The sequence below is a fragment of the Punica granatum genome, chromosome 4, assembly GCF_007655135.1.
Source record: "Punica granatum isolate Tunisia-2019 chromosome 4, ASM765513v2, whole genome shotgun sequence".
NCBI classification, from domain to species: Eukaryota; Viridiplantae; Streptophyta; class Magnoliopsida; order Myrtales; family Lythraceae; genus Punica; species Punica granatum.
The window spans coordinates 13,654,537-13,678,113 of record NC_045130.1 but is presented as its reverse complement, the minus strand read 5'-3'; the positions used below and the strand labels follow the sequence as shown (position 1 = coordinate 13,678,113).

The 23,577-nt window shown below is 39.7% G+C and overlaps 4 protein-coding genes across 5 annotated transcripts; all 4 read left to right on the top strand.

Moving 5' to 3' along the window:
- Window positions 1–1,781: 1,781 nt before the first annotated feature.
- LOC116205997 (tRNA nucleotidyltransferase cca2) lies at window positions 1,782–7,388 on the top strand. 2 transcript variants are annotated; one of them, XM_031538717.1, is made up of 15 exons: window positions 1,782–2,140; window positions 2,692–2,822; window positions 2,957–3,077; window positions 3,604–3,656; window positions 4,041–4,090; window positions 4,187–4,285; window positions 4,672–4,781; window positions 4,931–5,058; window positions 5,220–5,286; window positions 5,471–5,554; window positions 5,711–5,773; window positions 5,892–6,036; window positions 6,295–6,465; window positions 6,702–6,799; window positions 6,896–7,388. In XM_031538717.1, exons 1-15 carry the CDS (start codon window positions 1,820–1,822, stop codon window positions 6,998–7,000), a joined length of 1,746 nt encoding a protein of 581 aa, XP_031394577.1. In that variant the 5' UTR covers window positions 1,782–1,819; the 3' UTR covers window positions 7,001–7,388. The 2 variants fall into 2 exon arrangements, with proteins under 2 accessions (XP_031394577.1, XP_031394580.1); XM_031538720.1 differs by having other exon boundaries at window positions 1,793–2,140; window positions 2,764–2,822.
- Window positions 7,389–8,010: 622 nt separating this feature from the next.
- On the top strand, window positions 8,011–8,366 carry LOC116204136 (auxin-responsive protein SAUR50). The gene has a single exon (XM_031536213.1). It carries the CDS (start codon window positions 8,011–8,013, stop codon window positions 8,269–8,271), a length of 261 nt encoding a protein of 86 aa, XP_031392073.1. The 3' UTR covers window positions 8,272–8,366.
- Window positions 8,367–12,910: 4,544 nt separating this feature from the next.
- LOC116204135 lies at window positions 12,911–14,301 on the top strand. The gene is made up of 4 exons (XM_031536212.1): window positions 12,911–13,006; window positions 13,298–13,393; window positions 13,517–13,951; window positions 14,065–14,301. Exons 1-4 carry the CDS (start codon window positions 12,911–12,913, stop codon window positions 14,299–14,301), a joined length of 864 nt encoding a protein of 287 aa, XP_031392072.1.
- On the top strand, window positions 14,299–15,619 carry LOC116206006. Its single transcript, XM_031538728.1, has 4 exons — window positions 14,299–14,478; window positions 14,572–14,776; window positions 14,914–15,074; window positions 15,163–15,619. The coding sequence occupies exons 1-4, from the start codon at window positions 14,307–14,309 to the stop codon at window positions 15,351–15,353; spliced, it is 729 nt and encodes a 242-aa protein (XP_031394588.1). The 5' UTR covers window positions 14,299–14,306; the 3' UTR covers window positions 15,354–15,619.
- Window positions 15,620–23,577: the final 7,958 nt, after the last annotated feature.

Here is a 23,577-nt window from a genome sequence, read left to right as displayed (position 1 = left end):
AAACTTTGCAGTGCGTTCCTTAATAAGAAGTTATTACGCACCTTTTGCACATAAGCATCCAAATTCTTGGAGATATAACTGAGCATTCATATTATTTGGAATATATTTTGGGTGGCTATTAGTTCATACCATTTGTCTTAGACGATTGCAGTGATGTACTTCATTGTAGCTACATTTGATCATGTTGAGTCTCTCGAGGTTAATTTCTTCGAGAGATTTAGGGATATATACTTTTGGTGTAGTTAGGATTACACTTGGGGGCCTATACGTGTTTCTGGACACGATCGATTTCGTGTCATGCTCATAATAGCCTTTTAGACAACAATTCTGACCCTTCTTTTTTATATGCTATAGTCACTTTTTAATGGTCCTACTGCTATAGTATGCATGGAACATCACCATAATCAAACATCAATAATACATATACAATCAATTCCCAGCTAGCTGATGGCTTGAAGACTAGTTCAATTTCTATATCTTTGATTGGCCCACCATGCCCCGTTATTCTACGATGTCATGTAATTTCAGATAAGGGTTAGTTCTTAGTACGCAAACTACTCTTTAGAGGCATTCTCAAGGGACATATGAATGAATGGATGTTTCGATATAATGGAAGAGTCGGATAGTACTAGAATGGTGACTCTAGACTTGTGGAGATGAATTGGACTTTGGAGGGCAATCGAATTAGCGTTTCTTCCGGGTACCAAGGAATTGACAGCTGAAAATTTTCTCCGTTCCTGATAGTTTTGACCATATGTTGAAATCTTTGTTCAATTTGGAGTGTAAACTAAAGCTACTGACTAATATATTAGATTCCTTCTAAGTACAAAGGGACACTTTACTGTCCCGCCAGTAGACTAAATTAGGGGTTTTGATTTTTGATTTTTTTTTTAAGAATATAAATCAGAAACCCCCTTTGCTTCGCCCCTTTATAAGTGTACCCAACACAGCAAATTCACACCATGCCTCAGCACAATAAAGATTGTGCCTAAACACACTTTTACTAAGAGCACTCAAATTTCGTGTCGCACCACTGTTATTAGTGTGGCTAAGCACATTTTACAGAGCTAAACATCTAATTGTGCTATGACACGATGACAAGTGCTCCTCGACACACTTTTACTGAATTGAATCATTGAACACGCGTCGTAGTACACTTGATAGGAAGCCGCAAAATGTAATTCCTGAAGCTGCAACGGCACATAAAAATACGTTAAATACTGACTAAAAGTAAAAATAAATAAATAAAAATCAAACCAAAATTAGAAAAAAAAAAAAAGGTAAAAACTTAGGTTGCCTCCCAAGAAGCGCCGAGTTTAAAGTCGACGGTTTGACTTTGCCGTATGATCAAAAGTCCACAAATTTTATCGGAGAGGTCTTCCTCTTGATCAGAATATGACCATCGTCTTCTCGTCTGCCACTCAAGTTCATTTGCTTGTACATTATGAGAAAGTCGGGACTGTTATCGTAATCAATTGCGATGCCATGAAGGACGAATGCCATTGACTGAAGTCCTGCAACTTGGAACTTGGATGGATGCTCTTGGCCATGGTCGATGAGATTAGAAAGCGCAATTGAAAGAGCAGAGTGAACTTTGCACTGATTTTTCAGGACATGGCATCATATGCAGAGATGTGATGATACTTTCGGGAACAAATGTGAGAAACGTAAGTTTAGGGTGTGAAATGTAAATTAGTATATAATTTCCGTACAAGATGAACCGACCTGGACCGGACAATGAACCGCTTACCCTGTCGGAGAAAAACCTCTGCTCCCTCCGAACCGTTAAAACCCTTTTCTTCTTCGTCTTCCGTCGGCCATGAGAGCTATAAATCTCCAATCCCTTCTGCTTCCTCCGTCCCTCCGATTCTTCTCCACCCTTTCTTCTCCTCGGCCATTCCTCCCCTGTCGAAGCTTCTCCTCTCCTCGTGCAAGTCGTTGCCGGAGCAGAGCAACAGTCATACGGTTCTCCAGCTGCGGAGCTATGGCGACGGCCTCTGCTCCGCCCTCCGTGCGCTTGCGAGACACGATCGAGCTGACTGGGAAGGAGCGGCAGATCTTCGATAGGCTCCTGGCCACCGTTCGCCATTTCAATCTCCCCACTCAGCTCCGTGTTGCTGGCGGTTGGGTCCGCGATAAGGTGCGTACGTTTCTCAGCTGCTGTATGGGGGGCTGAAATGGGAAGAACCTTAACAAAAATTCGAAAGGAACAAAAATTCTCATATGAGAGTTTTCCTCATAAACTTGTTAGGATTCATACATGAGGCTTAAAAGTTGAAAGCGTATTCGCTTTGCAGCATTCTGTGATGCTGTCTCAATGGCTAGTTTGCGTCTAACAGTAGTGATCATCTTCCTGGGCACCGTCTAGTATTGATAATGGTGGATGCTCCTCTTCTCTGGATTGGCTCTCATAAGTAAAGAGAAAGCTGCGATTTTTATGGGGGGTTACATATAACTCACTGTCTAGAACAAATTATGTCAACCGGCACCTTCCTTCGTGGGCAATATGACGAACTCTCCTATATGAAGAGAAGGCTTAAGATGCAGAAAATTCAATAAAATAGAGACTCGTAATAAGGAGATTGTATTTCTCGGGCAATGGCATGCACATATGAGTTGTCCTTCCTACTTTCGCACTGCCTCACAATGATCTCCTTTCCTCATTTTTTTGCCCCACTTTCTTGGACACAGTTGCTGGGCAAGGATTGTTATGATATTGATATTGCGCTTGATGATATGATGGGTAGTAAATTTGTTGACAAGGTGACGGAGTATCTGGCCTCTACTGGTGAAGAGGCACAAGGACTCGCAGTCATTCCAAGGTACTTATATACATTTTACGTTGCCATGTTAGCATTTAAGGCACAACAAAACTTCTAGGCCCTATCAGAATGTAATGTGCTGGTGTTCTGATTGGTAGTTTGAAGGTATCTTTTATTGATATCTAGTTTTGCAGCAATCCAGACCAATCAAAGCACCTGGAAACAGCAAGGATGCGCCTTTATGATGTATGGATTGATTTTGTGAACTTAAGGTCGGAAAAGTACAGTGAGAATAGCCGGATCCCTACCCAGATGGTATGAAAATTGTTGGTTGGTTACAATTTTGTTCATGCACGTGCACTTTCCCCGTCCCTGAGTTTTTCAGTTTTCCTTTTTTTCTTTTTTTCTTTTTTCTCCTTGTCCTTCTTTGTTTGTATGGGAAGCCCTTGCTAAGCTAATCTTTTTTGTAATATAATATAATATCCTAATTCTATATAAACTGTATTCAATAAGCGGAGCATGAGATAAAAAAAAATATATATATATATATATATGTTTGGCGAGAGAATACTCATGAGCAAAAACGTAAGGACCATTACTATGTGTAAGCCACTTCTTCATTGATTTTTATTTTTTTGCTTTCTCAGTAAGTACGTAGCTGCCAGTCTTCTTGAAATATTTGACGATGAATGTATCTTCTTTATCTCTCTGGTTCTTCTTCTTGCCATTAATCTTCTGATGAATTGAATGTATTTTGGATTTTCAGTTTTATCTGCATTTTATTTTCTAGTCCGGCTTTTACTGTACATGAATATTGTATCACCTTTGCTTCCCATTACAGGATTTTGGTACTGCTGAGGAGGATGCATACAGGAGGGACTTAACTATAAACAGGTTTGATATCTGTTGCCAGTGTTATCCTTGTTGATTATGCAAAAAAAAAAAAAATTTACAGCCATGATTTAAATATATAGTTCAACGGTATCATTCTTGACTGTTACAATTATGTTGGCTCTTTATCACATCATTAACTCTTGTTGAATTTTTTGTTCAGACATCTGATTCTACTGTTTTTCCTTATAATAAAATTTTTGGGGTCATAATTCAATGTTAGATATTTCGACACTGTCAATCTTGCCATTGCAATTTTCATCGACTGGCTTTGTATCATAGTAACATAACAATTTTGTCGACTTGACTCTTTATCATGATTTCATCATTAGCTCTTGTTGAATTTTATATTTTGATATCTGATTGATGGTTTCTTGTAATGGACAGCATGTTTTACAATATTAACACCAGCTCAGTTGAAGATTTAACTGGTAGAGGTAAGATTTGGTTTGACTGTCTTGTATGTACAAAATTTCTGGTTTTGCAGCGATGTCATGCGTTTCATTCTTGAATATCCCCTGTTGTCTCATCAGGCATTGAAGACCTTAAATCAGGAAGAATAGTAACACCTTTGCCACCAAAGGAAACATTCTTGGATGATCCTCTAAGGGTTCTTCGCGCTATTCGTTTCGGTAATATGGCTATTCTGCGCTGATCGTATCTTGCTTGGATAGTTAAGGGACAAGAAATTTATTGATTTGCATATTATGTTACTTATTTATACAAGAATCATCCTCATGGTATTTTCTTAGAGTAAGCTGTATTTCAGTTGTTTTTTACTTTCTGCCTTCTCACTAAGAATTGATTTCATGATGCGTATTTTTATACGCCCGAAGCTTATAGTAGTGCGATTTAAATCATCCACTAAAGACTAAATTAATAAATTGGTGTCGACCTTTTTGTGGATATTTTTGTGATATGTCAGTTTGAATTTGCTGTTGGACTCTTCCTATAGGTTCATTGATATTTTTGTTCACGAACTTCTGCTTTGAAATCACCGTCACTATTATAATTTCAGGTGCAAGGTTCAGATTTACTCTGGATGAAGAACTGAAAAAGGCTGCAGCTGCAGATGATGTGAGAGACGCGCTTGCTGCAAAAATTAGCAAAGAGCGCATTGGGACTGAAGTATGTTCTTGTTTTTGTGTTGTTTCTACATCGGCTGGTCTTGAAGACGTCATTAGCAAAATTATCTAGTAGCTTGTTGAGTGAAAGATCTGCCAGCCTTTGCTGTATTTACCACTGTGTGATTATCATTCTACTTTTCCTTGCTGCAGATTGATCTCATGATATCCGGCAATGAGCCAGTTAAAGCAGTGGAGTACATTTACGATTTGCAATTATTTTCTGTTGTTTTTGGCCTTCCTCCAGATTATGAACCTGCCCTTCCGGATGATTGCAATAGGTATATAATGGATCCCCCTTTTCCTGATTTATGTTATCTATGTGGAACTCTTTTCATTCTCTCTGATGCTTTTTGAGGGATTTTGCACCTGAAATTTTTCTCCGTTCTTTTTCTGTTTTTTTAGATACTCCTCTTGATTACATTTTTCAAGTCTTTCTTAGGTTTTGTGTAACTTATTTGGGTGCTGGATGGAATCTGTTGCACTCAATAGGATCTTCTGTTTTCAATGTGAGTATACCTTTAGCCTCTACTCCCTTTCTTTAAGATATTCATGTCATCTATTAGTAGTAGCTATTTGGTCACAACGATATATTGTTCCTTCAAATTTTGGTAGAGAGACGATTGCGTGATTAACTTGTGAATCAGCCTTTGTGTGCTGGTCAGTAATCTTTCATTGAATTTGCTCCTTTAGGATGATCAACGAAGACTTGCTCTTTATGCTGCCCTGTTTTTTCCCTTCAGAAAGGCAACATACAAGGATAACAAAGCTAAGAAGGTCTTTTCCCTCTTCTTCTATAGTTAATTCATCTTGCATCTACCATACTTATATGCTTTATAATGCTCTTATATTTCCTGGAGTGTTTCCATTTTTCCTTTTTCCCTGTATTTTAACCTATGCTTGTGCTCAAGGTTGTTTTCTATCTGGATGCAGATTCCAGTTGTAAATTATATTTTTCGGAACTCCTTAAAGCGGAAGGCTAGTGATGCTGAGATGGTAAGTGATAGCCCATATACTCCAAATATAATGGTCCAGCCATCTGATTTGGACGTGGCTGTTTTTGTTTTCTTGGGGTTCATCCGTGAATTAACATGAGCAACAATATATTTATAAGGTCATTGGCGTACACTCAGCTGCTGAGAGATTCTTGAAGTTGATTCCCTCTCTTGAATCAGACAGGGAATGTGATTTTGATGAACTTGACCTGAATAATGGACTTGGTGGTATTCCTGCTTCCTCAAAACTGCGGGTATCAGTAGGTGCATCTCGATAATCCTCTGTACTTCCCTGCTTACTGCATGAGCTAGTTCAAGTTCTCTGGCATTATCTAATCATATGCTAACAGACTTTCCAGGCGGCGATGATAATACTAATATTTTCTTATCCAAAAAATAATTCTAAAATTTTTGAATAGCACCTTTTCCTTTTTCCTTGGCTTCATGCTCCTCTTAGATTCACAAACATTAAGGTGTACATATTATTGTCGTCTTACATGTTATTATTTTCATCTGATGCAGGTTTTCTTTTACGGGACATTAAGGATTTTTGGCGAGTAGCCTTGTTAATTTCCATGTTATCTTATCCTTCTGATGTTGGTTGCTCTGAAGATTCTTTGGATAATAGTAAGCACCCCATTGAGAAGAGACGAGAGGCGTTCAAGGTAGTTGAGGATGCAATTTTTAGATTAGGTAATCCTCTCATAAATGTCATTTAATTTAATGTTTTATTACTCTGATTTACAGCTTTACGCTATTGACTTCACCTATGTTTCAATAGGATTCCTCTATCTTTAGTTCTGGACTAGACAAACTTGTTCTCCACAGTTATATTTGTCTTTTTGTTTTTTCATCCCACCAAGTTCGTGAGAACGATATGACCACTTATTTAAACTGATGCTAACTCATTACTGGACCTTTACATTCAGGACTAGAGAAGGTGTGGGAGGCAAAGCCATTGTTGAACGGGAAGGAGATTATGAGCGTGTTGCAGCTGAAGGCTGGAGGACCACTTGTTAGAGAGTGGGTAAGTTAGATATTTTCCATATACTAACTACTGATAATTAAAAAGAAAAATAAAAAAACTAATACGGTTTTTCTTTTATTGCTTCGTTTTGGACAGCAACAAAGAATTCTTGCTTGGCAGCTGGCAAATCCCTCTGGAACTGCAGAAGAATGCCTTGATTGGATGAGGGAAACACATCAGAAGCGGGTGAAACTGGAATGAATGACGCTTGGCCTCAACTCATTACGACTAACCTGGTCAGATGAGGGAAACAGCTGAAGTTAACTGACTCAATACCACATGAATCCCTGAACTCATCTTGCAGGACTGCTGTCAAACCCCCATGTTTTTGCTGGTTGGTTTAGGAGTGTCAACTCCATGTGAAGGGTTTTATGGCAGTTTTAGCTCGGCACCACCACCTCCATTTCTCCACGGGAAACACAATTAGGAGGCATAATTTCTGTTAAAATCTTATATACACTTCAGACCATCCATAACATTTGTTCAGTGTGTTTGAATTTGTGTAAAGCAGTAGAGAAACTGAATTTGTTCTCCTTATCTTAATGAGATCCAAACCGAAGATTTTACGTGGTCTTAGTTTGGTCCACCACTCTATGTTGTGGAGTAACATGGCCGATCATCATCACCGTATCCACTGGCAATAGATATGTGGGGGTATGGGGAGGAAAGCTTTAAATATTTTTGCAGAGAGTTTCTGAGACTCGAGAGACTGCTCCTGCAGCCTAAGCCACTAACTCGTTGCGGCTATGGGGCTGATGCCCAAGGAATTTCATCTTTCATCATTTATGGGGGTAAGAAACGGCCACTCTTCTCCCCCTCCCTCGCATGTGCATGTACCAATAACACGTTCTCCGCATAACCCCGGATCACGTGGAGTAATAAGCCGGGAAGAGACTGGAGAGCAGTATCCTCCGAGAAAATCCGGGTTTGAGACCGGTGGAAACGTCTTTTATGTATATATTCGGTGTTGGAAAACCAGGGGCAGAGGGCATGGCCTTGATAGCTCCATGTTAAGGCCATCTTCTGCACCAACTTCATGAAGGCAACACATTCCTCTGCAGGAAGGAACCTTATCTTCTATAATAAGACAAAATAACTAATAACTGCCAGTGCCTCTCCTCTATTTAACCTGGAAGTTGCTTCCTCCTCCGGTCCAAACACTTCCTCTCCCTCTCAAACTCGTTCGAAAGGTAAAGTTTTATCGTTCAGTGATGCCGGTTAAAGTCGAGTGCGATTGGGAGGGAATGTACAAGAGAGCTCCAAAGGGTCATTTTGTGGTTTATGTGGGCAGAGATCACGAGCTAACGAGGTTTGTACTCCCACTGTCTTGCCTCAAGAACCCCATCGTGCACCAGCTGCTGGACAATGCCGCCGAGGAGTACGATAACTTCGATAAGCAGGACAGGATAGTCTTGCCCTGTGATGTCGCCACCTTTGAGAGGCTCACTGCCTTCTTGGCTCGACACCCTTGAGCTGTCCCCCTGTTCTCCCTGCAGCGCTTCTAATGGCGCTCGGGTTGAAGTTGCTAACATTAAATCGCCATGGCAGTTTCCTCCTATCGCATGGCCCCGGGATTCCTTGTCTGGTGAACTCCGATGTAGTAGCACGATGCTTTAGGATAATAACAACTGATCATTAAATCCCACTGCCCCCTTTCATGCTATATGTGTCGTTTCCACTCCATTTATCCGTCTCTCCACGATATATTTGCAGTCAGACTCGATTCCGTTAGGCCTGAGCGGCTGGCCCATTGGGCTTGTCAGGTTTTGAGGCCCATACGAAAACATGCAATTGGGCCCACCAAGCGTAGTGAGCCGGGCCCCACTCAGAGTCCCAAATCCCACGAGATACTTTGCCATTCTATTCGAAAGGGAAATTGCATCACGTGAAAAACGAACCAGGTCGCAATAAAAGAAGTCAGATGCAGTTTAATTTTTTTCTGAATGGATTCCTGTCATCGAAATTAATTAGTCAATGAATTGTTTCAGAGCGAATTTCGTATCGCGAAAATAATTTGTTACGAAAAGGGTCCCCGCTCGGTCCTCTCGTACTCGTAGGGTCATACATAAGTGAGAATTACCGACACTTCTGAAAATACCAAATTTCTAGTTTGGTTAGTTATTGGGTACTATTCATCAGCGAGAACGAGAAAAACAATCCAAATATTTTTTTTTTACTTTTTATTCTTTTTCCTATTTTGGGTGTTAAATAATAAATTAAATGGTTGGAATTTAGAAAACAAAAAACAAAAACAAATAAATATGACTTTCCACCTGCTTGTCTTCCCTCCCAATTTCCGCCAAACCTCAAATTCTTTTTTCTGCAATTAAATTAAATCCCAATTTTCACGTACGGATTGGATATATGATCTCCAATTCATGGTTGGTTGAATTTCTGAAGTCGTGATATAATCCTGTGGTCAACATTCCTTCCCCAGATTTCCCGCTTTCTATGTCGCCGTCTATCTTATATTACATATATATAATGCACAATAAGAACAATGCATGTGTAGAATCAATTAATCGGTGCTAGTCGTGCTTTATACGTCGGTTCTGAAGTCCAATTGTCTCATTGAAAAAGAAGAACAAAACTACGGGAAAAAGATTTTGAATTCGGAAATTATTCTTCGATTCGATAGCCTGAAAGTTTTGATATTGACAAGCTCATACTGATTTAAATGGCCTTTTGATCCCAAAAATTTTATATATCCCACCAAATTCTCTCCCCTTATGTTTTTGGTTAAAAAGGGACATTTGAAGTACCATTCAACACAACGAGCTATTCACATGAATCTGAGTGAAAAGTCGTTGCCCGCGAACGAAAATTACCTTTTCATCTTTTACGACAGCATTAGGCTGTCTCTAGTGGGTTTGTCGCCCCGTCTCTTTATGCCCGGTGGCATTAGAGAGACACGCGGCTGTAGAAGATGCCACGCATGTCTCTGAGCGCCTCTACAGATACGCCCAACCGGTGAATAAGGGGCTGCCGTTCCCCCTTTTTTTTTCGTTTCAAATATGTAGTCGTTGGCTGCAAATTTGGCAAATGCGACATTTTCTTTTTTTATTTTTTTTGTAATTTTTATTTCTTAGAATTCTAATTAATTAACATATTTTTTTTTTATTATTGATGGTGTGTTTTTCTCATTATGCCGTGTTTTTTTACGTTCTGTAATATTAATTTATATTATGAATTTTAATTAATTAACATATTTTTTATTATTAATTTAAATAATCTTTTATTTATTTTGTATTTTTTAATTATGTTTAATTAATTAGATTAATTAAAACTATTAAGAGTATATATTAATTACATATAATAATAATATTTATTTAATTAATATAATATGTATGCATTGGTCGAGTCAAAGACACTAAAATCGGAGATGCGGTTGGAATAAATGTCTCTTTTTTTCTTGAAATTTGTCTCTGTTTGATGTGGTGTCTATATGACAGTGTGTGATGCAGTTTAGATAATAAGAAAGATACACCCATCGGAGATAGTTTTAGAAATACTTTTATTTTTTCTTTTATTAGTAGAATAAAGTGGATTTTAATATAATTCTGAAAAAGAGACTCCAACTTTTGTTTCCGAGTTGACTTTGAGGCCGGCAGAGGCAGCCCGTGAGTATTGACCGGGAAATGTGCTCAATCGTGCTTGAAATCCGCAGAAGGATTAATGTTCATTGACATTCCCCGAGTTGAATCTGTACCATTTAGACCACTTGTTAGATTGTTAATGGGGAAATGAAGACCACTTGATATTTTCATTCCCCTTCTTTTACTAAAATTTGTGAAACAATTAAAAAAAAAAACCTCATTAAACAAAAGATTTTAGTTCTTTTGACTTTTGAGACTCATGAAAATCAGTCTCACTGTTTATCTCACATAATGGATGTTATCGATAATTTATATCTCGATAAGTGACTTTAATCAGTTAGACACACGTCTTAAATTTGGGACACTTCATTTACTTGAACTCAACACCGAAGTCTAAGTTAAGCTCTAGTTCTAAATTTGTTGTTATTATGGTCCCTTGCATATGAGAGTAATATTGCGTAAGTGCAAACAAAATATTGTAACATATGCACCTTGTTAAATTTTAACTGTTTATCGAGTTAATTAGAACGACATTAAATTAACTTCTGAAAAAACCAAGATGAAGTTGTAAGGACGGGATTAGATTATGATTATTTAGTATTCTCTTAAATGAGTGAATCCAAGAGCATCATGCATATAGTACGATTAATTAATAAATCCATAGCAATGCTCTATCTAAAAGTAAAAACTGTTATCAGAACCGGACCGGACCGGCCGGTTCGACCGGTCCGACCGGAAACCGGACCTATGACCGGTCCGGTTCGCTTAAAAACCGGAAATGCATAAAAAACCCGGTGAACCTAAAAAACCGGCCGGTTTTTACGTGAACCCATCGAACCCATTCGAACCGGCCGGTTCATGGGTTCATAAATTTTAAGCGGAATTCGACCCGAACTCTTTCCTCCCGACCCGAGCAGAATTGCAAAAAATCAGAAATCTATCAGAATGCAGAGCAGCAGAGTTGAATTCTGGAAAAACCCTAGTCGTCTTCTTCTCGAGTTCCTCACTTCCCCTTCGACTCTTCCTGTTGTTATTCTTCATTAGCTCATCTTCTCCGCCTCCTCTGATTCTTCTTCTTCTCTTTCGAAACCCCCTCGACTCGAGTGGAAATTGCAGAGCATCTTCGAGATTCTTCCGGTTGTTCTTCATCGGTTCGTCGCTCCTCTCCCTCTTCTCCTTTGCTTGTGGTTGTGGAGTAATTTGGTATTTTGATTCTGACAAGTTCTACTTCTCTTCCTCTGATGGTAGTCTGTCTTGGAAAATTGGGTGGAAAAAAAATCTCCATTTTGTTGCTGCCCTGTTCCTGAACACTTGTATGAGTTGTTGGCGTAAGGACTCTTTATCGGATACTTTTATCTTTTTGGGAGGCCTAATTTCTGCAGCTTCTTCTGTAACAGCTTTTTTTGTTCCTCCCCAATTGGCGATGATAAAAGAGTAAGCGGGAATCTGACCTCTGAAGCTTAAGTAAGGTATTAAATTTTACTATTTTATAGATTATGAACTTGATTTCATGGCTGCTTCTTCTTCCAGAAACTCGAACCTCATTATTGCGAGGGCAAGAGGTCTGGATCTTATATTGGATGATTTAACTGTCAAGTCACCCTGCAATTATAATAACAGATATATGGATTCCACATGCAGCAGCACATGGTGGCATTTGTCCATAGAATAATTGAATTAATTCTATTTGCTTCCATAGTCGAAAACCTCATCAATGATAATTGGGAAGAACTCCATTTCTCCACCAGTTCTGCTTGAAATCTGATGAGCTTCATATAATTGAATGGGGCCTATTGCATGTGAGGTACCCACACATGGCATTGGATCAATGCTGCTATGAGGGGCCGTAGTCGAATTGATTTGGCTCTAGTGAAAGAAGCTTATTTTTTATATTTCGATGCATGCAAAATTAATAGATTGCACATGAAGCACTTATATATATATATACACAGAGGGAGACTTTAACTGGGACCAATTACAAGATACATAGACGCTCATGTTAATGTACTACTTACCGGTGCTGTGTATTGATGAATCACATAGCTTACAATTCCTTATTGATTGTTTTGTGAATGAGAGAAAAACAAAAAAAGTTATTTAAATGGAATTGTTGTATTAAATTGGTGGTTGGTTTTGATAATGTTGCCCTTTATTGGTCTTTTCTCTTTCGAGCTATCATTTACTCGCCCTTTATTGCTCTTTACTGCCCTGTTTTTCTTAATGTTGAGCTTGAAATATATTTTTTTTCTTCATTACAGGTTGTTAGTTAAACAATGTATTCTGCTGGTGCTAGCAACAGCAACACACCCACTCCTACGCCATCTACTAGAGAATCCACCCCGAGTTCTTCTACTCCAAAAGGCATAAATAGAGGAAACTGATCCGGCATGGGCACATTGCAAGGAAGTACCGTCAGCAAATGGAAGGAAAGGGCTACTATGCTTGTATTGCTCAAAAGTTCTCTCTGGTGGCGGTATAAATCGGTTTAAACAACATTTGGCGGGATTAAAAGGAAATGCAGAGGCATGTCGGAAGGTGCCAGACGCTGTTCGATTTAGAATGCAAGAACTCTGGTTGGGCACATGTTAGAAAAGAAAGGAAGTATGGATATGTTAGATGAGCAAAATCCATATGCTACACCTCTGAGCATGATGAGGAGAGAGTAGAAATGACACATCTTCATTCAAAAGCAAAAGGAAAGGCAACTCAATCAAAGACAGCGATGCCAAATAAGATGAAAATTAATTCTTACTTCGAACCGAGAACAACACCGGGAGCTCAAAGGACACTCAAGAGTGTTTTGCAAAGCAAAGAAGTCACCGAGAAGTGTGATCTTGCCATTTCTAAGTGGATGCTCGCTACAAGTATACCGTTTAATACGGTTAACTCTCCTTATTACCAGCAAGCAATCGATGCCATTGCTAGCATGGGGGCAGGTTATAAAGGTCCGAGCTTTCATGATCTTAGAGGATATTTATTGACAAAAAATGTTGAGGAGGTAAGAAAGTATGTCGATAGCTACCGATCTATTTGGAAAGAGACGGGTTGCACGATAATGGCGGATGGATGGACAGACCAATGCAGGAGAACTTTGATTAACTTTTTAGTTTATTGTCCTAAGGGAACTGTTTTCTTGAAGTCTGTCGATGCTTCAGATGCTTCGAAAACTGGGGAGATGCTTTACAAATTATTCAGAGAGGTGGTCCTATTTGTTGGTCAAGAGAATGTTGTTCACTTTGTGACTGACAATGCCGCTAACTACGTGGCTGCTGGTCGTTTGTTGGAGCAGGAGTTCAGGACAATATTTTGGTCTCCTTGTGCAGCTCATTGCATTAATTTAATTCTCAGTGATATTGGTAAGTTGGACGAGGTGAGTGATATTGTGACTCATGCTTCGAAGATTACTAAGTATATCTACAATCATTGCTTTGCATTGAATCTGATGAGAAAATTCACTGGTGGACGAGAAATTCTACGCCCTGCTCCAACTCGTTTTGCCACTAATTTCATTGCATTGCAGAGTATTTTGGCACAACAGAATGCTTTGAGGGCTATGGTAACATCTAGTGAATGGACTAGTTCAAGCCATGCAAAGAAAGTAAAGCAAAAGAATTTGTGAAACTGTTATTTGTGGATTCTTTCTGGTCTGAATGTGCAGCCATAGTGCAGATTAGTGAACCTCTTGTTCGTGTATTACGTATTGTTGATAGTGATGAAAGGCCTGCTATGGGATTTTTGCTTGAAGCAATGTACAAAGCTAGGGAAGAGATGTTGAAAAGATTCAATAAGAGAAAGAAGAAGATTGAGCCGTATATCAACATTCTTGATGCTCGATGGGATAGGCAACTCCACAAAAATTTGCATGCTGCTGGGTATTGGTTGAATCCCAATATCAGTATGACTTGACCGAGATGGAGAAGAATAGAGGAACGGTTTCCGGTTTGTTGGATGTGATAGAGAGATATTCCTATGGAAAGCCCTCATTGCAGACAAAATTAACAAGTGAAATGAAGATTTTTAAAAATGCTGAAGGTGATTTTGGACGAGTATCCGCAGTATCCGATCGCATCGTGATGGCTCCAGGTATGTTCTAAACACTAGTGTTTTCGATTATTATTTCCTACTTTATTTGAGTTTGTTCATTTTCTTATTCTTATTTTCTTTATATATGTTTAGATGAGTGGTGGATGTGGTATGGCTCGAGTGCACCAAATTTACAAAAGTTGGCTATTCGTGTTTTGAGCCAAACTTGTAGTGCCTCGGGTTGTGAGCGGAATTGGAGTTTGTTCGATCATGTTCATTCTAAGAAAAGGAACCGACTTGAGCATCAACGGTTGAATGACCTTGTTTATGTCCATTATAATTTGAAGTTGCAACAAAGGTATATACAATTGCTTCTCTCCATTTTTTCTTTCTTACTTTATTAGAAATTTTGTCTCATATTTAGATATTTACTTTGTTTTGATGATCTGTTGCAACTTGCAACATATAAGTATACAAGAGATGTTTGTTTTGTAGGAACTACTTCAAGGGTAGAAATTATGACCCAATTGACTTCGAGAAGTTTGCTTCTTATTCTACATGGGTACTAGAGGATGAGCCACCGGCCCTATCAAATGAAGAATTGCGAACATTTAGACGGGATTTGCAAATGTGCATTCAAGAAAATGGAAATGATGGTACTAAATATTCTTATTTCATTCCGACTATTTTCATGATAGGTTGTATATTGTCATTTCATTTTTAGTAGTAATATTCCTCGTACAGATTCGTTGGATTTGCATTTGGAAGATGTTGATATGGATGATGAGGCTGAAGATAATATTGATGGAGGGAATGTCAATGACCGAGTCCAAGAGAATCCATTGTTTGAAGCTCCTGAAGCACCACATGATGCTGCAGCTGAAGACAATATTTGTGGAAATTATGGTGGAGATTGGAGTGCATGGAATTGCTGATGATATTGACCGATTAGTTAGTCCTTGTTTGGTTTGATTTATCAACTTGTGATGGTGAACTATGACTTATCTTTATTTTATTTTTTTTGTTAATTTACGTGTGAGATGTGTGAAGGTTAGATAGACACTTGTGTGCTAAGGTTGTTGTGGTCTTATGAGTTATAACTCATGTGTTGTATGTTGTTTCCAATCCATTCTATCTCTTTAGGCGATTTCTTTTGACATTGGAAAAGTTTTAACTCTTGATTAATTGGGCACTGTCAAATGACTATCAGTTCTTTTCTACGAGTCATTTACAATTAGATGCAAATAAATTTTTCTTATATATTTTTTGGACACATATTAATTATTATCTAATATATATTACCATTTTTATTTTTATTTTTTGTATTTTATATTATTTTCTTAAAATAATATATATATATATTATTTTAAAAATAAACAAGCGGTCCGACCCATCGAACCCCCGGTTGAACCCATAAACCCATGACCCCATGCCTCGGCCGGTTCGATGTCCGGTCCGGTTCTGATAACAAACTGAAGCTATTTATTATTTATAAAGGGAAAATACATGCCTCGATCGAATAATTTGAAGGACTTATAGAGTAGCAATATTCACTCATCTTTTTGGGGTAAATATAATAATATTCGTCCCCTAAATTTTGTCTTTAATCGATGTGGAGCGAGAAAAGAACAAAGGAAAAAAAAAAAAGGGCGCTTTATCAAATATATTTGCCTCTTAAGTTTTTTGTGCGCCGGCCGGGCCAAAATTTATGGAACGCCACGCCGGCCAATGAAATCTCACGGCGCGGGAGATTCCTCACTTTCGTGGCCTTGCATGAAAAGAAAAACGTGTGAATTCAATTTGTCCATATTTTTCTTCAATCTATACTACTTTTTTAAGGAAAAGGAGAAGAAATTTTTTATTAATATAACATTTAAATTCAGGAATATCCTTTTTTTTCTTTTACCAAAAGAGGGAATATATATTAGAAACTATTCATAGTACACACCGTACGGGTTTTATCGACCCCCTTCTGATCAAACAGTAAGAGGTCATGAACCCAACAGCGGGAGAATCAAAATGAACCATAGAGTTCTGGCCATATTCATTGGCTGGTCATGAAGTTCCTCCCGAGCAGTCCAGGCAAGTGTACAAAACCGAGAAGATTGTGAAATGGTTTTGTTAATTTTATTGATATCACGTCTCTGTACATATAGCCATAACCTGGGAGAAGAATAAGGCAAGATTGCTAAAAGTTACAAGTCAATATTCTGATAACTATCTATCCTATAATACAATATTATGTATAAGGAAATAGAGAGGTGGAAATCACGAGAGGATATCCCGGAGGATATCCCGTAATACGCCCCCTCAAGTTGGAGAATGAGGGTCCCGAATTCCCAACTTGCTGAGAAGATACCGAAAGCGATCACGTCCCAAAGCTTTGGTGAAGAGATCAGCAGGCTGAAGACGTGTGGATATGTGATTTGTAACGATCTTGTTGGATAGTAAGTGTTCCCGGATGAAATGGCAATCGATTTCAATATGCTTGGTCCTTTCATGAAAAACTGGATTAGCAGCGATATGGAGTGCTGCTTGATTATCACAGAAGAGCTGAGTAGAACTAGATAATGTGACACCAAGTGATGAAAGTAGACCACGGAGCCAAAGAACTTCACTGACTGTAGCTGCCATTGCTCTGTATTCAGCTTCAGCTGATGAACGAGATACAGTTGTCTGTTTCTTGGTCTTCCATGAAATGGGACTGCCTCCAAGTGTGATGAAGTAACCTGTGACTGACCTTCGCGTCATTGGACAACTAGCCCAATCAGAATCACAATAGGCTATTAGCTCCATGGATTGCGGTCGGAGAAAAATACCTTGTCCCGGTGATTGTTTCAAGTAACGAAGTATACGGATTGCTGCCAGCCAATGGTCCTGACGTGGATCCTACATGAATTGGGAGAGGATGTGAACAGAATAGGATAACTCAGGACGAGTGATTGTCAAGTAGATAAGACGACCAATGAGACGACGATATCTACTAGGATCAGACAACGGAGAGCCCGATTCCGAAGATAATTTATGTTGTTGTTCCATGGGAAACGAAGACGGTCGAGAGCCAAGCATGCCACATTCTGTGAGTATATCAAGAACATATTTTCTCTGATGGAGAAATAATCCGTTATCCATCCGAGTTACTTCAATTCCAAGAAAATATCACAAAGGACCTAAATCCTTAATACGAAAACATGTGGCTAGATATTGCTTGAGTGAAGCACAGAATTCCGAGTTATTGCCGGCAATTATCAAATCGTCGACATATACTAGAACAGCAAGAAAATTCCCATCTTTCTTCAGAGTAAATAATGAGTAATCGGAACCAGATTGTGCAAGTCCAAAATTGTGAAGTGCTGATGCAAATTTAGAGAACCAATTCCTAGATGCCTGACGTAAGCCATATAGAGATTTACGCAGGCGGCATGCATATCCTGGACGCCGAGAAGAAAAACCCGGTGGCATGCGCATATAAACCTCTTCAGATAAATCACCATGAAGAAATGCATTATGAACATCTAATTGGTGCATTTCCCAATTATGAGCAACAGCCATAGATAAAAGTACCCGGACTATGACTAGTTTAGCCACTATAGCGAACGTCTCTGTAAAATCGATGCCTTCGACTTGAGTAAATCCCTTAGCTACTAAGCGAGCTTTGAACCTCTCGATACTCCCATCAGCATTTCTCTTGATTTTGAAGACCCATTTGCATCCTATAGGTTTCTTATCATAAGGAATGGGCTCTATCGTCCATGTTTTGTTCATCTCCAGTGCTCGAATTTCTTCATTCATGGCATCACGCCATCGAGGATCTTGAAAAGCATCCTTGTAAGTCCTGGGCTCAACATCAGAGTCTAACGCAGCAGTATATGCAAAATGCCGGTCAGTAAACTTTGAATAGGACAGAAAGTGCTCAAGAGAGGTGAACTGACCTGAGGAGGACGAAGGAGTCGATGAGAAGAAGTGGGGGGGTCGAATATTTGCAATATTGCACACGAAATCCTTCAGATAACCGGGTCGATTACGAATTCGTCTTGAATGACGCACCTGTTGTGGGGATTGTGTCTCCGTTTCAGGTAAAATCGGAGCCAAGAAAGACCCTTTATCCACATGAGAAGTTGTTTCAGTGTGTGAAGGCGCTGTATTGGACGGTAGATCTTCAGTAGGAAGTGCATGTGACCCATTCTTTTCGGTTTCAGATGAAATGGCAGCTGAAAGTTGCCTCTGGTCTGCAGAATTGACTGATTCAGTGATTTGGGGAAGAGACTCCCCTGTTTCGAGGATGATGTTTCCAGAAGGTTGAAGAGGTCTGTGATTCTGTGCGTTTGGACGTGGGCCAATGCTGTTCGAGCTACGAATTGGGCTGCATATTGCTGAAGGAGGGTCAGCCCGTTGCATAGGAGAGGGCTGTGCTCTCTCTCCACTAAAATGGGTTGTGTCTGGCCCAAGTGAATTGCCCAGCCCAGAATCAAACTCCCCTTCTTCCTCATGGTTCGGCTGATGCAGGAATAGAGGGGTATCCTTTGAGCTGAGGTCACGTGAAACCCCAGCATTTTGAGAAAATGGAAAAATATCCTCATAGAATTGCACATCCCTCGAAACAAATATTTCACTAGACTGTATATCATAAAGACGCCATCCTCTCTTTCCATATGGGTACCCTACGAAGAGGCATTTACGCGAGCGTTCTCCAAATTTATCTCTATTTCGAGGCCGATGATGTGCATAGCATAATGAACCAAATACTCGTAGATGTGAATAATCGGGTGTCTTATTGAACAACACTTCATAAGGAGATTTACCCGATAAGACTGGTGTTGGAGTGAGATTGATTAAATATGTCGCGGTGGAGACGCATTCACCCCAGAAGCGATTAGGAAGCCCAGCTTGAAAAAGAAGTGATCTAGCCACGTTGAGGATGTGGCGATGTTTTCTTTCCACACGTCCGTTTTGTTGTGGTGTGTCTGAGCAAGACGTCTGATGAATTATTCCATTCTGAAGAAAGAACTCCTGTAATTCCTTGGAAAGAAATTCTAAGCCATTATCACTGCGAATGATTTTGATAGATTTCTCAAATTGATTCTTCACTAAGTGACAAAAACCAATCAATTTTTGCTTAGCCTCGGTTTTATCACGTAACGGGTAAAGCCATACCGCTCGACTGAAATCATCGACTACTGTAAGGAAGTAATAAGCACCAGTAATTGATTTGACTCGATATGGTCCCCATAAGTTACAATGAACCAATTGGAATAAATGGCTTGCTTTATTAATACTAATAGGAAACGGAGAACGAGTCTGTTTTGCTCTATGGCAAATATCACAAACTTTATCTCTAGTTTTATTTGGATAATTTGCAAGTCCTTTGAAAATAACACCTTTTGATGGGTGTCCCAACCGCCTGTGCCATAATTCACTGTTCTCATTGATAGCCGGTGAAGCAAAGGCTGATGAAGACACGCATCTCAAATAATAGACCCCCCCCGGACCGTCCACCCACCCCAATCGTCTTCCTCGTGGTTAGGTCCTGTATCAAGCACATATTGGTGAGAAATATCACTCGCCAATTTAAATCGGATGATAACTGAGCAACTGAGATTAAATTGCATTGGAATGATGGAATTACTAAGACTTCATTTAAAATGAAATTATCCCATATATGTATTTCTCCAATTTGAGTGGCTTGAACCGATTGTCCGTTAGGAATTGCAACCCAAAAATTATGAATGGATCGTCTGGACTTAGATAAAAGATCAGCTTGGCCCGTCATGTGGTGCGATGCTCCTGTATCAATAATCCAATTTACACTTGGATCAAGAGAAACAAAGTTTTTACCAACAAGAGGCTCGGTGGTTTCATTTTCGTTGTCCATCATATTCAGAAATTTCTGAAATTGAACAAACTGGGCCGGAGAGAGATCAGACAGTTGATTGGGCTTCCCTGGTCGCTGGGCCGACTGTCCATTTGTCTGGACAGCATTGACTTGGGCCTAACTGCCCATTGGGCCATATGACCTAGGATTACCGCTGCCTGCCCTTTTTATCTGCTTAGAGTCTGTTTGCTTCATCTTTCCTTTACCAGTCCAATTCACTGGTTTGCCATGAAGCTTCCAGCAGGTGCTTCGGACATGGCCGACGCGATGGCAGTGTTCACAGAATGGACGACCACTTGATCGAATCTCCGATTGGCCTCCTTCGTCCCTTATAAGAAAAGCAGCCGCATCCGTTCCTGTCTCACTTACACGAGACACAATTTTCTGCCTCTCCTCGTGTATAATCATCGAGTAAATCTTGTTAAGAGAAGGGAATGGCTCCATACTCAAGATATTAGACCGTACCGTACCGAACTCGGGGTTGAGTCCCATGAGAAACTAGTAAGATTTTTCTTTCTCCCTCTGCGAAACATTGGACGCCGCCGCCGCACAGGTACAGTGAGTTATTTCGAGAAAATTCTCGAGCTCATCCCACAGCCCCTTTAACACCGAATAGTATTTGGAGACGAATAGCCCTTCCTGCTTCATAAGTCAAATTTGAGATTTGAGTTCATAAACCCTTGTTTCATTACCTTGGGAAAACCTTTCTCTGAGTTCATCCCACAGATTTTTCGCATTTTGAATGCAGGCAACACTGGGCTGGAGCTCCTTATCGACAGAATTGGACAGCCAGGCTACCACCATGGAATTGCAAGTGATCCATTGTTGATAGTTGAGATCCCCTTCAGCCGGCTTCTGCATGGTTCCATCGATGAAACCTATTTTGTTCTTCGCCACCAGTGCCGTCCACATGAGTTTCGACCAGGTGAGGTAATTCTCGCCATTAAGAATACACGAGGTGAGTCGATTTCGAGCAAACCTTGCTCTGATACCATGTACAAAACCGAGAAGATTGTGAAATGGTTTTGTTAATTTTATTGATATCACGTCTCTGTACATATAGCCATAACCCGGGAGAAGAATAAGGCAAGATTGCTAAAAGTTACAAGTCAATATTCTGATAACTATCTATCCTATAATACAATATTATGTATAAGGAAATAGAGAGGTGGAAATCACGAGAGGATATCCCGGAGGATATCCCGTAATAGCAAGAAAGTTCGCCAACAAGTTTTAGCTTCTCTGAATGCATGTCCAATCTTAAAATCGGTGAAGGAACCAGCTAGAATCCTACAATCCAAAATGATTGGGCATTAGTATCACATTATCACCAGTGCACTAGGATTTCCCCGAAGCTCTCGTGTTTTGCAGGGGCAGCCGAGGCAAAGAACTTAGCCGCAAATTCCAAACAAAGGCGATGGAATTGAGGGTGCAATCGCTTCTTATCGAATATAAAACTGTTCCTTTGCTTCCAAAAAATTCATACAACGAGTGGAAAGATAATTTTCCATGGGATATTCAGAGTATGAGCCTCATAAGCCTCGCAGTTGACCTTGAGCATTGAGGTATGGGAAGAGAGAAGGATCCTCTCTTTGAAAGAGGGATGCCAAGATTATCCCAGAAAACACAAGCCACTTGCCATTCCCTTAACACACGTGAGGTGTTCTCATCAAAGTCTCTGCAGATGGAGCACTCCGAAGGAATGGAGATACCCCATCCACTCAGCAGAGTGGCGGTGGCCAGCCTATTATGGCAGGCAAGCCAAAGAAAGTGTTGCACCCCAGGCATAGTGTCAGTTTTCCAGAGCCATTGCCATGAATTATTGTTGGAAGAAGGGTCCCTCCAACAAGCCAGAGCATAAGCTGAGCTGGTAGTGAAAAGGCCATTAGGAGAGTATTTCCATATGAGCTTATCATTCCCTCCATTGCCAGTCACACTTCGGGAGATATTGCAAATGAGATCTATGATACTTCCCGGGAGGTGAAAAGATAAATTGGTTTCATCCCAAGAACCATCATTGCACAGGAAATCAACCAATTTGAGAGCGTCATCATTAGGCAAAAGAGGAACAACAATTTGCGATCTAAAGGGCTGTTTGCCTAGCCAACAATCATTCCACGGGTTTACTTTGCTTCCATCTCCTATGACCCATTTACTGCCTAATGAACATAATTGTGCGCCAGTGGTAATGGCCGATCGATTAAGAGAGTTTGAATACTTAGAACCAACTCGGGGTGGAAAGTATTTTCTTTTGAGCACTCTAGTCCAAGGTCTTGCTTTGAAGCCTCCAAGCAAAGCTGCCTAAAAGAGCGATGTTACGACCCTCAGCAGAAGGAAGGCCCAATCCTCCTTCGCCCTTAGGGCTGGTTATCCAATCCCCACTAGAAGATGTAGTTTTCTCCGGCTCTCAGTAGATCCCCATATAAAGTTTTGGGTAAGATGATCAAACGAATTACAATAGTCTATGGAAGGAGTGTGACAGATCTTGCAAGGGTGACTCTTCCGGCCATCGAAAGAATAATTGCTTTCTAACCCGAAAGTTTATCTTTGAACTCGTCGATCAGGAAATGAAAAGAAGAGGATCGACTTGCTGACCCATAGGAAAACCCAGATATTTTCTAAGCGTATTGGATTCAGAGATACCCAAAGCGCGTTGTACGCAGTTCTTCATCCTAGTGGGGGTGTTTTTGGAGAAAATAACCAAGGATTTGAGAAAGTTATGCTGCGTTTGGTTTCAGTGTTAAAGTAACTTTGATTTTTATTTTGATTTTGATTGTGGAAAATGACAAATGAGATGTGATTATAAATTTGACTTGTGAAATGTGTGTTTTTGTTGTGTAGTGTGTTGAATTAAAGTTAAAGTTAAAATTTTTTACTTGGAAAATGTGTGTTTTTATTTTGTAGTGTGTTAAGTTAAAATTAAAGTCAAAGTTAAAGTTTTTTAACTCTTAATCCAAATAAGTTATTAATTTTCTGACCAGAAATTCTACTAAAATAATCCAAGGTGTTTTTACATGGACAAACAAGTATCGCCATCCACAACCCCAAATAAGAGGATATTGTATACAAAAAATAAGTGGGAGAGAGTAAGGGCTCCTCGGGCAAGGCGTATCCCCTTCCATGTACCCTTGGCAGATTCTTGTTCTATGAGAAGAGAAAGAATCTCCATTCCAAGGATAAAAGATGTAAGGTAATAGTGGATTGCCTCGTCGGATTCCTCGCGAGTGCGAGAAAGATTCAAACTTTTCACCATTGAAAAGAACATTAGTGCGGGTCGAGGATATATA